The following is an 18,220-nucleotide window of genomic DNA, read 5'->3' as shown; positions in this document are numbered from 1 at the left end:
AGGCACAAGACAGGTGGGGTGCTAGCTAGAGATCTGAAAGTCAGTGTGGCATCAGAGTGGGAGGGAGAAGCAGCTTCCAGAAGGAGGTCTCTGCCAGGCCAAGCACTGGAGAGTGTGTGAAAAGAGCCAGGCAAAGACATGGGCTCTGCAGGTGATGGGGCAGCAGAAGATTAGAATAGCATGTTGTGTTTCAGGGCCTTGTGGATCTGTGACAAGTTCCTCCTGAGCCTCTTTTGGTGAGTAGGTGTGGAGCTGTAGGTCAGGTGGCAGGTGTGAGAGGCACCCAGTGCTTTCTTGTGGTGGAAGCCAGAGGCCAGCAGAATGCATGTACACCCTAAAAGGAAGTGGGAACTTTATTTCTCCCCTCCCCCATTAGTGAAGGGCAGTTGTTCAGTCTGGGATGGTAGGCTCCTAGATTCATTGGGATCACCGGCCTTCTTGCTAGCAAGAGTGAGCAAGTTCTCAGGAGAGGGACGGGTCTTCTTGGTGACATCAGATCTTGTGAGCCATGGACACTCTGGCCAGGTCTAAAGCCGCTGTCCAGAAAAGAAGTGAGGGGTGGGGTGGGGTGGATGTGGGACAGTGTGTTATAGGGAGGAAGGTGGCACACACATGAGAGGGTGAGTCCGGGCAGTGGGATGAGGAGAAAAAGGGGCTTTGTGTGCAGCAGCTTCTGCTGCCAGAGCAAGTGTGGGTTTTGTGGCAGCTGCAGGCCCCCGTTCCTAATTTAGGCAAAAGCTCCAAATCCTCGGGCTGACACCTGTTAGCTGGAGGCTCCCCTGAGCTGACCTCTCCTTGGGCTGTCTCTTTCACATTCACATCTGACTCACTGGGGGGCCAGATGCCCACCCTCACTGAACCCTGTGAACCCAGGGCCTTCTCCCAAAGTGGGTGTTGGGGGCGCTGCTGGATTTTTGAGGAGCAGCACTTACTCAGCTGTCACTAGGGAAAAGGGTGAGGCTGACCTAGCCAAGAGAAATGGGGTGTTCCTCTTGGGAAGTGGCCATTCCTGATGAAGAGCTGAGGGTGTGGGGAGGGGGCACCCTGGACACGGGTCCTGGTGAAGGCCAACTTTCCCCTTAGGATGGGGGGAATGAAGTGTGATTCGCTTAATGCTGCTGCAGCCGCTTCCTAACTTTGCCTCTTTCTTCCTTTGACTTTTGGAGGAGTGGGGCGGAGAAGAGGACATTGGGGTCCTAGGTAGCCAGCTGCTTCCAATCCCTGCCTCCCCAGCTGTGTGTCTGGGGTGAGTGAGGCCTGGGAGGTCGCTGCTCGCTGTGGCTAGCGTAACTCCCTTTGTCTCTCCCCTCCTTCCTCTCCCCTCTTGATTCCTCTTCCTGGCCCCCATGGGTGGCTGCAGCTCAGCCCTGGGGAGCCCCTGTGGAAGTGGAGTCCCTCCTGGTCCACCCTGGTGACCTGCTGCAGCTTCGCTGTCGGCTGCGGGACGATGTGCAGAGCATCAACTGGCTGCGAGACGGGGTACAGCTGGTGGAAAGCAACCGTACCCGCATCACAGGGGAGGAGGTGGAGGTGCGGGATTCCGTGCCCGCTGACTCTGGCCTCTACACCTGTGTGACCAGCAGCCCCTCTGGCAGCGACACCACCTACTTCTCCGTCAATGTCTCAGGTTGGTAGCCAATCCCTATCCTTGCCTTCCCCCCTGGACCCACCCCTCTGACTCTCTCTGCTAGTTTCAGGGGGAGGTGAACCTCCTTCCCTGCCATGATCTGCCCCCACTCTGCTTCAGAAACTGCTGCCCACTAACATTGCTCCCTGCCCGCCGCGTGGCTTAGCTCTCAAAGGGGTGACCAGGTAGGGCAGACCACAGGCCAGAAAGGGGGGGCTTCTAAGACCTACTTCAGAGGAGTGGCTGATGCTCTTGGGATGTTAAGGGCCTACGATGTTCCTACCACAACTTACCCAGATCACCAGGATGCTAAGTGGTTCTTTCTCAGCCAGCTTCCACCCTGCCACTACCTTGCCACTTGGACTTGATACTGAGCTTAGTGACTAGAGCCCCAGAATATGTGGTGAGTCCCTGCTGTGATGCACCGTGTCCACAGGCTTTACAGAGATACCTGCCAACCAGCTCTTGGAGCTGTGCCAGAGCAGCCAGAGAGCTCTGTGACTTTGGGAATCTACTACTTTTAGATTGTGACTTTCACAAAACTACCCTCCAAGGAAGTAAAGCCGTTTGTGTACCCTAGGATGCAGACTTGGCACCTCCTCCCAGACATCACTGAGAACCTGCCCCACTACTGAGGGACTTGCCTTCTTTATTTCCCTCCAGATCCCCCAAAGTGCCAGAAGGACTGGAAAAAGCTCTGGCATGAGCCCTGTTGCTGACTACATGGGTGTGAAGCCTGTTCTTTTAAGGGGTTCATACTTGTTGGGCAGAGATGTTGGTAGTGGTGGGCTCCCCATCTGCTGTGGTTAAAAGGGAATCTCCCAAACCTTAGCAGAGCCATGCCAAGGAACCATGACTTTGGAAATAGCTCCTAGCCACAGTGTGCCTCAATCTGCCTGTGTTTCCCAGGGGTTGGCCGTCTAAAGAAGGATGTAGGTTCCCTGGCTTGCTACTGTGACACCCAGGGCAATCAGGTGGTGCCATGAACAGAGAGAGGGCCTCTGAGTGCAGCATGGAGTTAAGTTAGAGGAACAGCTGCTTCTGGTGGAGCATTCAGAGGAGAGGCTTCTGGGCAGAGAGGGGCAGTGCACTGGGTTGAGGAAGGGAGGAGACAGCACTGGAGCACACGGTTTTTAGTTTCCGTCCCATTGAAAGATTGTCACCAAGGGAAAAGTGGGACTGGGAGTCCTCATGGGGAGGGGTGGCTGGATTCATTTATGACTCTACAAGCCTTAAGGGGGTGACTGTTGTTGTGGATGGAAATCTAGAGGTGCCTCAGAGGGACCTTCAGTGCCCCTTTTCTTCCTGTAGATGCACTCCCCTCCTCGGAGGATGACGATGACGATGATGACTCCTCTTCAGAGGAGAAAGAGACAGATAACACCAAACCAAACCGTATGCGTGAGACACTGTTTCCTTCCTTACTGCCTTTGGGGCCTGGGAGTTGGGTTTAAGCGGGAAGTGGGAGGCTTCATTGAAGCGGGAAGGAAGAAGCAGAGGGCACCCAGGGTCATGGTGCCTAGTTGCCCTCCCTTTAAATGTTCTGATAATTGCTGGGCACTGCTCTCAAGGGTTGGGCGGATGGGCGGGGTGCCTCCAGGTCCTACCCAGACCTTGTCCCAGAGCCTGACCATCCCTCTCCCCCATCCCTCTTGTCTCTCTTGGCTTTCCCTGGGCAGCCGTAGCTCCATATTGGACATCCCCAGAAAAGATGGAAAAGAAATTGCATGCAGTGCCAGCTGCCAAGACAGTGAAGTTCAAATGCCCTTCCAGTGGGACACCTAACCCCACACTGCGCTGGTTGAAAAATGGGAAAGAATTCAAACCTGACCACAGGATTGGAGGCTACAAGGTACACGCGTGTATACACAGATATGAACAGCAGAAAAGTTTGAGAAAAGGGAATGGAAGAGCTGAGATAGATAGATGATCCTTACTTATTACATGCCTTAATTAGTGTTTTGTTTTTTTGTTGAGGCTTTTGGTACTAAGGATGGAAGCCAGGGCCTTATGCATGCTAAACACACACTCTTCCACTGAACAGCTATACCCCCTTTAATTGTTTCAAATAATGCTTTTTAAACTATAATGGTAATGTATTTTTAAAAATTTCAATCTAAAAAAATGTGAATAAATTTTAAAATCATCTTTTTTTTATGTGTATAGCAGTTTAACAAAATTGATAATGTTGTATAATTTCTTATTATTTGTTAACAACACTATGAGTCTTTTTCAAGCATGAGTGTTTGAATAGTAATTTTTCATGGTTTACTTAAGATTCCATTATAACTATAAAGCACTAATAAAAATTTTTTTTAAAAAAAGATTTCATTATAGGCTGGGATTGTAGCTCAGAAGTAGAGCGCTTGCCTCACACAGGTGAGGCACTGGGTTCAATTCTTAGCACCACATAAAAGTAAATAAATAAACTAAAGGTATTGTGTCCATCTATAACTAAAAAAATTTTTTTTGAAATATTTTATTATAACCAAGCATGGGGGTGAACCCCTATAATTTTAGCTACTAGGAAGGCTTAGGTAGGAGGATCCCAAGTTTGAAAGCAGCATCCACAATTTAGCAAGACCCTGTCTCAGATTTTTAATTTTTGTATTGTTTTGTACCAGTGATTAAATTCAGGGGCACTTAACTACTGAGCCCCACCCCCAGCCCTCCACCCGCCCCACCTTTTTTAAGTTGTCAATGGGCCTTTCTTTTATTTATTTTTATGTGGTGCTGAGAATCGAACCCAGTGCCTCACACATGACAGCCAAGCGCTCTACCACTGAGTTACAGCCCCAGACCCTTTTTATTCTTTTTTTAAAAAAAAAAAACACTTTTTTTGTTGGGGGGAGGGATTGAACCCAGGGCCTTGTGCATGTACTCTACCAACCAAGCTATATCAGCAACCCCTTATTTTTTATTCTGAGACAGGGTCTTGCTGAGTTGCTTAGGGCCTCATGAATTTGCAATTCTTCAGTCTTAGCCTCTGAAGCTGCTGGAATTACAGATGTGCATCAAAATATTTTTTAAAAGGGTTGGGGATATAGCTTAGTAGTAAAGTGCCCTGGATTCAATCCCTAGTACCAAGAGAAGAAAGAAGAAAAGGAAAGAAGGAAGGAAGGTTCCATTGTAAAAATACCCTATACTTTTAATTAACAGTTTTGAGCTATTAGATATTTTCTAGTTTTTCACTAATGTAAATGTTACAGAAGATATAATCAGCATTTTGAAATGTGTGGCCTTAGGACAGACTGCTGGAAATGAAGTTTTCAGGTCAAAGGGTGTGTTTTTTAAGCTATTGATTCATATTACCCAATTACTACTGCCTTTTTTTTTTTTTTTTTTTGTAGGCTGGAGATTCAATCCAGGGCCATGCACTTCCTAAGCATATACTCTCTTACTGAGCTGTATCTCCAAGCCCCAATTACTTTCTTAAAAGGAGAAAATTAATTCACTTTTTTTTTTTCTTTGCGGTGGTTGAGGTAGAATCAGGGACTGAACTCAGGGGCTCTTGACCACTGAGCCACATTCCCAGCTCTATTTTGTATTTTATTTAGAGATAGGGTCTCACTGAGTTGCTTAGCGCCTTGCTTTTGCTGAGGCTGGCTTTGAACTGGTAGTCCTCCTGCCTCAGCCTCTCAAGCCATAGATTTTCTTTTCTTTTCTTTTCTTTCTTTTTTTTTTTTTTTGTGTGTGTGTTTGTGTGTTATTTTCCTTATTAATAAAGTTAGAAGTCTCATGTTAATAAGCAACTTTCTTTTCCTCTGGTAAATTCTGTTGTATCCTTTGTCCATTTTTTTTTTTTTAAGAGAGAGTGAGAGAGAGAATTTTTTAATATTTATTTTTTAATTCTCGGAGGACACAACATCTTTGTTTGTATGTGGTGCTGAGGATCGAACCCAGGCCGAACGCATGCCAGGCGAGTGCGCTACCGCTTGAGCCACATCCCCAACCCTCCTTTGTCCATTTATAGGAAGAACATCTTTGTCTTAAGCCCTTCTTCAGAGTCTCTGATAATGTTTAACTTTCATATCACCTAGCTTCTTTTCTAAGCAGAAGGAACCAGAAAGAATAGGGAAAGGTTTTTGAGTTAATTCACTAGCACTTACTGTCTGCAAATTACTGTGTTTGAGATGGGACAACATAGCATTCCTGCCCATAAAGATATTCTGGTCTAATAAGAGGGCAGATGTCCATGAGAAGCTATTTTTAAAATGAGACCATGATTAGTGCTTCAGTGGAGATGCAGAAGAGGAAAGGATGAGAACAGATCTGACCAGATATTCAACTTGAGGCAGAGATGGGTTTTGAAATGAAGTGTCAGAGGCAGCCAAGAACTGTTAAGGAGGCTCTCTTAGGAGGAGAGCACAAGAATGGCACAAGAATGAAATGGGAAGAAGTGCAGATTGGGAAGGTTCCTAGTGAATTGGGGAGAGAGTGCAGAAAGCACATTTGCCCACATCATGGCTGGCCTTAAATGCTACAGTGAAGATGATCAGAGTTCTCAGACCCATCTGCCATTTTGCAGGATATGTTCTCTCTGAGTATAAATGGGTAAATGGGTGGGCCCTTTCTACTTGGTTCTGGCTAACATTGCAGCCTGGGGCCACATGCTGCCTGCTCTGATGGAAGGGGCTGTGCTATGGGGTACCAGTACTGCCCTGTGGCTTTCACCTGCATTCTCCTTTAGACCCTCAATGGAACCCTTTGGCATGTATACCTGCAGGTCCGTTATGCCACCTGGAGCATCATAATGGACTCTGTGGTACCTTCAGACAAAGGCAACTACACCTGTATTGTGGAGAATGAGTATGGCAGCATTAACCACACCTATCAGCTCGACGTCGTGGGTAAGTCAGCCAAAGTGGCAGGAATAGGCTTGGAGGAAAGGGCAGGGGCTGGCAAACACAGGATTCCTAGATAGCATGTAGCACTGCACTTTCCCTACTAAGCCTGACATTTCTTGTCTACAAAATAGAATGAAGAAGGTCAAACGAAGATACATCTGAAAGCTATATGTTACTGTGGAGCAGAAGATGCTATTGATGGTCCATCCTGAAAGATGTGGCTTGTGCATTGATGCTAAATGTAGCATAATGTTAGCACATAACCTTGAGGCTTAGTGAGGCCAGACACTCTGTGAATGTAGAATCACAGCATGTACCCACTCTGGGGCATCACAGGAGACTCCAAGAGGAATACCATGCCTCTTGGGGCTATGATTGCAGCCCAGTTCTTCTAGAAGATCTGGATCTCATGCTCTCGAGATCTTGGGGTGCAATGTCACAGCCAGCATCCTGCCCTGGCTTTGATAGTATATTCTAAGAAGATTGTGGTCCCAGAGGTCTGGCGTAGGTCTTAGATTCTGGTTTTTGACAAGCTCTTGGTTGATGCTGCCATATACTCGGGACAGCAAGAGTCTGAGTGACTATGATTCTAGTTGACAAGTAGGCTGTGGATGTTACAGATAGACTGGGGATGTGACTGAGTTGCAGGGTTCTTCATGTAGACAAGAATTTAACTGTGTCTGTGAATGTGGGTACATTGCCTCAGAGAGGAGGTTCCTGAGGGCTTGGGGCTAGAAGACAGGTATCCCTTCTCCCAGCTCAGTTTCAAGGGCTCAGCAAAAGCACCAGGAAGGGTACTGCCTGTCACTGGGAAAGCTGAGGGGGCACCAATGTGGGTATACACCTCTCTTTAGGATGATGTCCTCTGTCAGATTCCCAGCCAGGACCAGATCACGGCAGAGTCTGACAAGCCTGTCCTCTCCATTGTTCTACAGAGCGGTCCCCACACCGGCCTATCCTACAGGCAGGATTGCCTGCCAACAAGACAGTGGCCCTGGGCAGCAATGTGGAGTTCATGTGTAAGGTGTACAGTGACCCACAGCCCCACATCCAGTGGCTGAAGCACATCGAGGTGAATGGGAGTAAGATTGGTCCAGACAACCTGCCTTATGTCCAGATCTTGAAGGTAATCTTGGCCCCAGTCTTTATGGGCCAGTGTGCTGGGAAGGTGACCAATATCTCCTAGGGGCTCAAGTCTCTGTGGTCAGGCCCAGTATCCAGGACTGGGACTAAACCCTTACCCTTCAGGCATACACTCGCCAGAGTAGGGATCTAGCCACATTCCCTAGGACTAGTGACATATCACAAAGTAGAGGTGAGCTGGGAACACATGGCTGGGGAGTGGGCCATGCCAGTTTCTAAAAGTGTGGAGAGTGACAGCTAGGACTTCTGGGTCAGCCACTCAGTGCATTTGGACTCCTGCTTATTCATTGCCTGAGACCAAAAACTTTCTAGCTAGGGTCTCCCAGTCTTGACCCTGCTAGATTCCCAAGTTAGGGTGTTTCAGCAAGTGGGTGAATGATAACAACAAAGTTTAGTTGGAAAAGCAAATGCCACTCATAAATTCTAAGCGGTATGAGGAGTAATGGCATTTTCTTCCTTTTTCCTTTCACTCCCAGACTTTCATTGTCCCTGAATGCTCCATTAATCCAGGGAAGGTAATTGGCTAAATCTCCAGTGGATCTTGCAACAGGAAGTAACCAGAAGCTGGGAAAGTGGTTTACCTTCTTGTCCCAGAGTTAGACCGCATCCTCCCCTGACTTGGCTGTCCCAAAGATTTATCGGCTGACCCTTCCCTCCACCACTGGTGCTGAAACTACTCTGGAGGAAAAGGGGTCATGGCCCTGGCCTGTTTCCATAATACCTGCTTCAGTCCTGAAGGAGTGGGTTTAACACAAATAGAACATTTGCTTTGGGACAGTGGTTTCTTTCTTTTTAAAAAAAAATTTAATCAAATGTTTCAGAGGGGGCCAACCTTGTTTTGTCCTACTCAAAAGGGGAAAATTATAAATCCCTCAGTGTTTCCCTTGCCTTGGCTCCATGGGCCTGCCTGAAAGTGACACAGGAGCAAAATATGGCCACATCTCAGTGTTTGCCCAACTGACTGGTGTGTCGTTGGTTTGTTCCAGCATTCGGGGATTAATAGCTCGGATGCGGAGGTGCTGACCCTGTTCAATGTGACAGAGGCCCAGAGCGGGGAGTATGTGTGTAAGGTTTCCAATTATATTGGTGAAGCTAACCAGTCTGCGTGGCTCACTGTCACCAGACCTGTGGCAAAAGGTAAAGGGGAGATGGATGGGACCCTGTGCTGGGAACTTGATTTAGGCCCCACACTGCTGGGGCAGGAGGGGAAGCGAGCGCCGACTCTCCCTGTTATCCTACTGTATTCCTAGTGCCCAGAGCCATGGAAAAATACCTGGCCTGGGAGGCTGGTTTGGTTTGGTACTACGTTGGTGGCTCCCTCTGTGCCTCTTGTGTGTTCCTTGGCTGTATGTATATCTGCATATGGACTTTTGCTGTGTTAGGAATGATGGTTTGAGTGGTGGATGAAAGAAGGGACCAGGTGTTCCCTTGCAAGGGGTGTGTATGTGTGTGTGTGTGTGTGTGTGTATGTGTGTGTGTGTGTGTGCACGCGCGCGCACAGCACCCTTCCTTCCCTTCTGTGTATACCTTGACTTTCTTTACCTGAAACCAAACAGCCCCCCACCTGCCGGGCCCCATTTCTCCATGCCGCCCACCGCCCGCATGCTTGGATGGGCCAGTGGCTGCCAGCGTCTGGTGAAGGGTCATAACCAGCCATCCTCTTCTCAGGTCTGCCGGAGTTCCTCCCTCAGGGCCTCAGTCTCTTCCTCTAACAGGTCTCGCTGCCTGGTGGTTTTTGTTTGTTCCTTATTGCAAAGGAGACGCTGGGGAGCATTTCTTCCTCTGGTTTTTTTCCCCTCTTCTCTCTCTCTCCCTTTCTCTGTGTCTCTTCGAGGTCCCATGTCTGGTGCTTGTCCATTTTGCTTCCGTTGTCTCTTCTAGACTGCCGGAGTTAATACCACCGACAAAGAGATGGAAGTGCTTCATTTAAGAAATGTCTCCTTTGAGGACGCGGGGGAGTATACGTGCTTGGCGGGTAACTCTATCGGACTCTCCCATCACTCTGCATGGTTGACCGTTCTGGAAGGTATACACTGTACTTCTCCTCTCGATGTCCTGCCCTTGCCATGGGCACGGGGGGAGCATGCATTGTGTGGCTAGGGGACATACAGTGCCGGGAGAGGTGGGTAGAGGGATGGCTCCTGCCTACCATGTGCCCTTTTTTGCTCCACCTTGGAGGGTTACATCCTCTTGACTCAAGAGGTTCCTGGTTTTGCAGGAACACAGAGGTGTCCCACCTGTACACCTGCATCTGTCTCTCCCCTTGGCCAATGCAATGCATGCACGGGCTCTGGTTTACCGTGCAGCTGGGCCCTTCTCCAGGGCAGGCTCCTTCCCTCCTTGGGTCCAGCAGCTTTCCCTCATCCATTTGATGCTGAGTGTCTTAATTTCTGATAGTGTTTTTGCCAGTCCCAAGTGTCAGAAAGGCTTGCCATTTGAAGGACCAGCGCTGGTCCACCCCTCTATACTGCCATCCTCTGTCACTACCTAGACAGTAAACTTCAGCTGCCTTGAGTCAGACCTGTCTCTGGAAGCTACTGGAGGCATGATGATCCTCTCTGGCTACTGCCAACCCTCCTCTCTCAAGAAAGGAGGTCTGTATGTTGAACCAGGATGGAAGGAGCCTGCAACCTGCGCAGGGTGGTGGACTGGTGACTGCAGGGCCAATGCTAGTTGTGACTGCATCTCTGAGTGCCCTGCATGTGGTCTGGGTGCTGCTGTGTCCTGTGGCTGCTTAGACTGCCCTCCTTTCTCTTCTCTTTCCCTGTGTCCCTGTCTGATCTGCTTGCCCAGCAAGGTTTCACAATGCCCTGCTTGTGACAGAGAAGTGTTCTGTTTTTATCATTGTTCCTGTCTCTCCTGTCTGTGCTCCCAATGAGTTGTCTTCGTTTCTCAACATTGGGGAAAGAAAAAACAGAACCCTTCTCCCCTTATCAGCTCAGCTGTCTCCTTGTCAGGACTTGAGGCTCACTCCAGGGCTGTGCTTTGTGCCCCTCTGGGAGGGCTCCCAGGGATGCCGCCTTCCTGGTAGCTGGCTGGTGTTTTAAAGGGAGGATTGGGAGAACTATAGAAGGGGGAGGACTGTCCACATGGTGGGGCAGAGAGTGCTCCCTGATGCTGGCACCAAGTTTCTTGTGTTGAAGGAAAAGGTGAACTAACTGGTGTGGCTTCTGTAGGCATGGGTATGAATTCTAAGTAGAAGGCAGGAGAAGAGAATAAAATAATGCCTCCTCCCATTTCCTAAAGTTTTGAGTCCTACAGAATCTGTGGAGTTCTTAGGAATAGGGGAAAAAAAAGTTTGTTTTTCATCTAGAGCAGTCCAAACATGTTTAAAAGTCAAAATCAGTTTTGCTTGGGGCTGGGGATGTGGCTCAAGCGTGGCATGCGCGGGTTGTTGGGTTCAGTCCTCAGCACCACATAAAAATAAAATAAAGATGTTGTGTCTACCGAAAACTAAAAAAATAAATATTAAAAAAATTCTTTAAAAAAAATCAGTTTTGCCTGAGGTTTGGCAAGGTATAAATATTTACATGTCTGACCTGACAGATGACACAGACGTGAGGCGGGATGTTTAGTCAGGACACAGGCGGGTCCCTACCTTCCCTTTCTTTGTCTCCTGAATCCCCCTGTATTGCCAGGTATTGCAGCATACAGGGCTGAACGAGATATAGGCCTCATATATAATGACCTCCTGGGCCCTTGGGGTCAGGGACTCAGAAACTGTCTGTTCCCATGTGATAAGTGTGTGTGTACAGTGCTGAAGCTGTGCTGAGAAGGGCCTTGTTTCCATGAGGAGCCTGAGAAAGGCATGCGAAGACACTTCTCAGATGCTTCTGGGATGCCTGATAACCTGTCTAGCCCAGCAGTTCATTCTTGTGAGCGAGGAGTATCTGGTATAAGGGAGGATGGTTCTTGGGTAGCGAGATAGTCTAGTCCATTCCCTTTAAGGGCTTCAAGTCAGTTTAAAGACAACACAAAAGTTTCAGGACGTCTAATCCCCTGTGTCAGAATCACAGTCCTAGCTAGGACCTGTCTTGGTTCTTCCCCCTCCCTAAAAGTTCCCAGGGGAAAGGAGATGGGTTTCATGTTTCTTATGGAGCAGGGCCTCTTATGGACGGGGGCCCCCAGAGCCTGCTAACAACCTGTTCACACTGACTCAGCCCTGGAGGAGAGACCGGCAGTGATGACCTCACCCCTGTACCTGGAGATCATCATCTACTGCACAGGGGCCTTCCTCATCTCCTGCATGGTGGGCTCTGTCATCATCTACAAGATGAAGAGTGGTACCAAGAAGAGTGACTTCCATAGCCAGATGGCCGTGCACAAGCTGGCCAAGAGCATCCCTCTGCGCAGACAGGTAACAGAAAGTAGATAGGGGATTCGCATGCTCTCTGCCACCTTCTCTTCCTGGGCCTCCAGGGACTTGTCTCACATGCTCTCATGCTTTGTCCCCTCCACTATCCCTAATCTTCTTCAGGCTTTGCTTTCTGGCCTCTAGGCCTCTGGAACGTTCTAGGTGTTCCCAAATCAGTTTCACACTGCTGTTCATGCCTGTAAATTCACAAATACAGCTGCCCCACTCACCTGGCACTGAATTTAGAGAAAGTCTTGTCTTAAATGTGAAGCTGGTATCATGCATTTGGACTGTCCCCAGGGCTGATTAGAGGTGGAGAAGGCCTGATTAGGTCCTCCATGCCCCTTTCCTTTTAGTGTGCCCCTCCCTCAGGAAACCTCCCAGGAGGTGAAGGTGTATGCAGGAATGACCATTCACTCAGAACACTGCTGACTCTGGAAGTTGCTTTAGGGGTTAGGAAACTATAATCTGAGGCAAGGTTTTTGTAAAGAATTGGGAAAAGAATAGTTTTGTTATTGTGATAGAGCTGTAAAATATCAAGCTGAAAGAGGTACATTTGGTCTGTTCATTTAAAAGGTGAGTAAAATGAAGTCCAGAAAGGCTAGTCAGGTGGTGGAAATCAGTCAGGTTCTAGAACTTTGGTCTTCTGACCTCAGATGGTCTTTCTGCCACTCTGCATTGAGGGAAGCATGTCATGTATATAGAAGCGTACCTCTGCCATGGTTAAAAGCCCTGATGAGGAACTGAAAGGAACCTGCTACTGCTACTCCCCCTCTCCTCACACTCTTGCTAGAAGGGTGACCCCACTCTCCCCTGCAGGTGTCAGCTGACTCCAGTGCATCCATGAACTCTGGGGTACTTCTGGTTCGACCCTCTCGTCTCTCCTCCAGTGGGACCCCCATGCTAGCTGGGGTCTCTGAATATGAGCTTCCTGAAGATCCCCGCTGGGAGCTACCCAGAGACAGGTACTACTCTAACTCCCAAGTTTTTCAGGACTCCCTTTGCTTGTTATTCTATGATGGGAACTGTGTATACCATGACTTCCAGGGAGTAAAGGTATGTGAGTGCTTCCCGAGCTAATGCTGCCTGCTCTGTGCTCTCACTTGGGTGAAATATGGAGAGGCAGAGATGGGGTGTCATAAAGACTTTTGACTTTTCCTAGCCACAGCTTACACTGTTCTCTTTTTCCCCCAAAAGACTGGTCTTAGGTAAACCTCTGGGAGAAGGCTGCTTTGGGCAGGTGGTATTGGCAGAGGCCATTGGGCTGGACAAGGACAAACCCAACCGTGTGACCAAAGTGGCCGTGAAGATGTTGAAGTGTAAGTAATATTTCTGCCTTGCAAAAGAAAACCCTTCCCTTTCTAGGCAAACTAGAGTCTCAACCAAGTGGGATACCTTCTCTGGTGCTTTCAGTGCCTACACCTGCTATGTGCCTACATGGGTTACCTGCCAGTAGAAGGGTATTCTGTGCCCTGAGATGTGAGGTGGCTATTATCAATCATCTCACTTCGTTTTTTTTTTTTTTTTTTTTTTTTTTTTTTTTGGTACTGGGGATTGAACCCAGGGGCACTTAACCACTGAGCCACATCCCCAGCCGTTTTTATATTTTATTTAGAGACAGGGTCTCACTAAGGGCCTTGCTAAGTTGCTGAGGCTGGCTTTGAACTCACGATCCTCCTGCCTCAACCTCCCAAGCCGCTGGGATTACAGGCGTTCACCACCGTGCCCAGCTTCACCTCATTCTTGATGTCATCCTGGGCTGTGCTCAGGTGCTCATTCTAGATCCCATAACTGATTTTTCTTACTATATCCCTGGACACACTTGCTACCATATATTGCAGAATTGGCTCCCATAGGGAAGGGAAAATAAACTTGATTGGGAAGTAGGGAGGGGAAAAGCAAGTTCTGGAGCAAAGGGGCCCCTCAGGCATACACCCTTCCCCTGTCCTTTACCTGTCCTTCCCCCTCCGTCCATAATATCGTCAAGGAGTTTCACACCCATTCTCTGGTTTGTATGTGAAGCGGATGCAACAGAGAAGGACCTGTCAGACCTGATCTCAGAGATGGAAATGATGAAGATGATCGGGAAACACAAGAACATCATCAACCTGCTGGGGGCCTGCACTCAAGATGGTAGGGTCTGGCCTCTTGAGTGTCGGTGATAAGGACTCTCTCTTGGGGTTAAGAGGAGAGGCTAGTTTAGCAGTGGTTAGAATGTATTTCTTTGGATCTGAACTGGTGCCCATTGGTGTTCATCTGAGAGTACAGGCATTTACATTCACACACATTGTATGGGCAGGAATAGAGAAGTAATTGTGGTCCAAATTAAGGCTCTTACCCGCAATGTTGCTTGGGAACTTTCTAGGCTGTGGTCGGAAGAATTGTTTCTCTGACTTTCTTTGGGTAGTAGAATGACTTTTCCTGTTGTCAGGAGGTAGAAACAACATTTAAGATCGGGGAACATATGTATGATGTGTTTGGGGGATTGGTATTTCCTCCAGCTGATGTTAAACCTTACCTACTACCTGACCTGCTGTGTCCTCATCTTGTGTTCCTAGGTCCTTTGTACGTCATTGTGGAGTATGCTTCTAAGGGTAACCTGCGGGAGTTCCTGCAGGCCCGGAGGCCCCCGGGTCTGGAATACTGTTACAACCCCAGCCACAACCCAGAGGAACAGCTCTCCTCTAAGGACCTCGTATCCTGTGCCTATCAGGTGGCCCGAGGCATGGAGTATCTTGCCTCCAAGAAGGTATGAAACCTAAAGGCTCCGTGAATGAGGTTGGGATGGGACAAAGCCCTCCTGATACTCCAACTTGTGACTTTTAATCTTTTGGTAGAGTTACACACATATTGACCTCTGACCACATGTGCTGTCTTAGGCTTTCAGGGAGCCTCAGAGGCAAGAGAGAGGGTGTAGCCTAATGGCTTTGGGATCAGACTGCAGTAGGTTCCAATCTGTTTTCTACCACTTTCTGTGTAACCTTGGAAAGCTATCGAACATCTTTTTTTTATTCAAATACAAAATGATAATAATACTTATATTATAGGAATAAAATGAAACCATATCCATGACAGTAAAAATTAAGTGTAGTTCTCGGTGCTCAGTAATTGGTAGCTTTCTTTGAACACCAGCTCACCATGGATAGGCTGTGCCTGGAGAGACAGGGCTTACATTCTTTTTTTTTAATATTTTGTTGGTTTTAGTTGTTGATAGACTTTTGTTTAATTTGATTCATTTATATGCGGTGCTGAGAAACGAACCCAGTGCCTCACACATGCCAGGTAAGTGCGCTACCACTGAACCGTAGCTCCAGCCCCCTGAAGATCATTCTTTGGGGTGAGAATCCAGAAGCTCAGAGTTAGAAAGACCAAAACGGAGGCCTATAAGAAATATTTTCTAAAATGATTGAGAGGCCTGGAACTGGAGGTGTTTGGAGTAGAGGAAAAGAACATTCTAGGAGGGGAAATAGATGCTCAGAGGGTACAGCATGGCAGATGACCTGGGTCTGCTGCTGGCTGCAGAGTGAGTGCTGAAGCGGAGGGGACTCTGACAGCTGGATCATGGTGCATGTTTCAAGGCTGTCATCTGCCTCCCACCCTCCCCTCTGCAGTGCATACACCGAGATCTAGCTGCCAGGAATGTCCTAGTGACAGAGGACAATGTCATGAAGATTGCAGACTTTGGCCTAGCTAGGGACATTCACCACATCGACTACTATAAAAAGACAACCAACGTAAGTGCTGCCTGGGGCTTGTCCTCCGCCCTGGGCACTGTCTTACCAGGCATCCCCCACTTAGGTGTCTCTGCTATAACCCACCTGGGTTGCTGTCCTTGACAGGGTGGAAGGGTGGGCTGAAATTATGCACTGACCTCCCCCAGCCTGTGCCCTCTCTGCCCTGGGCTATCCCCAATCTTCTCTTGCTGCTCACAGGGCCGGCTACCTGTTAAGTGGATGGCTCCTGAGGCACTGTTCGACCGGATCTATACCCATCAGAGTGATGTGTGAGTTTGAATAAGCAATTGCCAGGGGTTCTGAGTGTGGGAGTTCTGATGCCCCCTGGATTGATGAGACTCTCCTGTGTTGGAGAGACGACACCAACATTATTTTATCCACTAGCTTTGTCCCTATATGTTGAGAGCACCAGTCTTCCCCTTGTATTCCCTTTGGAGTTAAGAGTTGTGTTGAGCAGGGGGAGGTTTGGGATGGGTACTTGCCATGCTGGCTTCCGAAAGGGAGACAGGAAAACCCAACTCTGTTCCCTGAGACTCAGTGGCTCTGTGCTCATCTGCAGGTGGTCTTTTGGGGTGCTCCTGTGGGAAATCTTCACTCTGGGTGGTTCCCCGTATCCCGGTGTGCCTGTGGAGGAGCTTTTCAAGCTGCTGAAGGAAGGTCATCGAATGGACAAACCCAGTAACTGCACCAACGAGCTGTAAGCTTGAGAAGATTCCTCAGCCAAGCCCTGGGGGGAAGAATGGTCTTGATGGCAGAGGGAGAGTGGTGTTCATCTAGAGAAGTAACCCCTCCTAGCCATCCTTCCCCTAAGGCCTCCGACGCATCTCTCTACTTCCGTCCTTCCTCCCTGACCTCACAATCTTGCCACAGGTACATGATGATGCGGGACTGCTGGCATGCGGTGCCCTCTCAGAGACCTACCTTCAAGCAGCTGGTGGAAGACCTGGACCGCATTGTGGCCTTGACCTCTAATCAGGTAAGACTGGCGGCCCTCAGGCCATCCTATGGGTATGTGTGGCAAACCCTGCTGCAGGGAGGGGCATGCCCTACCATCATTCTCTCTCACCTATCACAGGAGTATCTGGATCTGTCAATGCCCCTAGACCAGTACTCGCCCAGCTTTCCTGACACCCGAAGCTCTACCTGCTCCTCAGGGGAGGATTCCGTCTTCTCTCATGAGCCGTTGCCTGAGGAGCCCTGTCTGCCCCGACACCCTACCCAACTTGCCAATGGTGGACTCAAACGGCGCTGACTGCCACCCTCCTCCTTCCCCCAACTTCCATCATCAACTGTGTCCCTCACCCACAGCTCCCTGGACTCGCTGCCTTTCCCCACCCCTTTCCTGCTGGCAGGAGCCAGCCGCCTACTTGAGGCCTTCCTGTGTGGCCTGCCTGCACCCACTGAGCTCTCTCTCTTCCTCCTCTTCCTCTCAACCTGCTTGTGAGAGAGAGGAGTAAAGAGGCAGGTACTTGCTGGTGGCCACTTTGTTCTCTCCCAGGTGTTGGACCAAGACCCTTCCCTGTTACCCAGCACTGCCTGGAAGGTCGGGGAGTGGGTAGTGAGCAGGCATGCAAGTGAGAGCTTTACTGAGCTTTCTAGTATTGGTATTGTCTGTTTCACCTTAACCTGTCAGCCCCTTGCATTCTGGTGGCAGGTGCCTTGTCCTCAGGGCTACAGCTGTAGGGAGCTCAGTGCTTCGGCCTCAATTGAAGGTGACCTCTGCTCCAGATGGATGGTGCCAGTGGCTTATTAATTCCAATACTAATTTGCTTTGCTGACCAAATTCCTGGTACCAGAGGATGATGAGGCAAAGACTGGGAGCAGTGATGTGGCCCTGGGGCCCAGCCCTGAACTGGGGGCTTTGTACATAGCTATGAAGAAAACACAAAGTGTATAAATCTGAGTATATATTTACATGTCTTTTTAAAAGGGTCGTTACCAGAGATTTACCCATTGGGTAAGATGCTCCTGGTGGTTGGGAGGCATCAGTTGCTATATATTAAAAAAAAAAAAAGGAAAAAAAAAGAAAAAGAAAAAAAAAGGAAAATGTTTTTAAAAAGGTCATATATTTTTTGCTACTTTTGCTGTTTTATTTTTTTAAATTATGTTCTAAACCTATTTTCAGTTTAGGTCCCTCAATAAAATTTGCTGCTGCTTCATTTTTATATGGGCTGTGTGAAAAGGGAGCAACTGAACACAGGAAAGGAGGGAGACTGAGGGCCCCGGGGCTGTCTGTCCAGCAGGCACCATGTTCCCTGCAGTTCCCTTGTAACTTCTTCCTCCTAGGTCGTGCACCCAGACCTCCAGAACAAACCTCCTACCTCTCCCATGCTTTTGGAAAGGCAGGAAAAGAAGATGTCTGCATCTTGGCAGGAACTGTGCCCCAGAGGTACTGGGCAGAGAGCCAAGACTGAGCAGCCCACAACCACAGATTGTTTCCTCAGAGGAAGCAGGGAAGGGGCCACAGAGAGAAATGGCCTTGGAACAGCCAAGGGGTAAAATCTACAGTGACTGA

At 48.8% G+C, this 18,220-nt stretch overlaps 1 protein-coding gene across 4 annotated transcripts in view; it reads left to right on the top strand.

Moving 5' to 3' along the window:
- Nucleotides 1–17,870, top strand: part of FGFR1 (fibroblast growth factor receptor 1) — a 54,438-nt gene extending 36,568 nt beyond the window's left edge. The window contains exons 3-18 of one of the 4 annotated variants that reach the window (XM_081269367.1): nt 1,361–1,627; nt 2,939–3,028; nt 3,307–3,479; nt 6,354–6,477; nt 7,410–7,600; nt 9,499–9,643; nt 11,778–11,981; nt 12,792–12,936; nt 13,169–13,290; nt 13,994–14,104; nt 14,530–14,720; nt 15,583–15,705; nt 15,904–15,974; nt 16,265–16,402; nt 16,576–16,681; nt 16,781–17,870. In XM_081269367.1, coding sequence (XP_081125493.1) covers nt 1,361–1,627; nt 2,939–3,028; nt 3,307–3,479; nt 6,354–6,477; nt 7,410–7,600; nt 9,499–9,643; nt 11,778–11,981; nt 12,792–12,936; nt 13,169–13,290; nt 13,994–14,104; nt 14,530–14,720; nt 15,583–15,705; nt 15,904–15,974; nt 16,265–16,402; nt 16,576–16,681; nt 16,781–16,957 — 2,378 coding nt within the window. In that variant the 3' untranslated portion in view covers nt 16,958–17,870. Of the gene's footprint in view, nt 1–1,360; nt 1,628–2,938; nt 3,029–3,306; nt 3,480–6,353; nt 6,478–7,409; nt 7,601–9,498; nt 9,644–11,777; nt 11,982–12,790; nt 12,937–13,168; nt 13,291–13,993; nt 14,105–14,529; nt 14,721–15,582; nt 15,706–15,903; nt 15,975–16,264; nt 16,403–16,575; nt 16,682–16,780 lie in introns of all 4 variants that reach the window. The other 3 variants (XM_081269366.1, XM_081269365.1, XM_081269368.1) reach the window with 3 other exon arrangements.
- The last annotated feature ends 350 nt before the right edge of the window (nt 17,871–18,220 follow it).

Source organism: Spermophilus citellus (genome assembly GCF_964194105.1).
Source record: "Spermophilus citellus genome assembly, chromosome: 16".
NCBI classification, from domain to species: Eukaryota; Metazoa; Chordata; class Mammalia; order Rodentia; family Sciuridae; genus Spermophilus; species Spermophilus citellus.
This window is presented reverse-complemented; position numbering and strand designations above follow the sequence as displayed.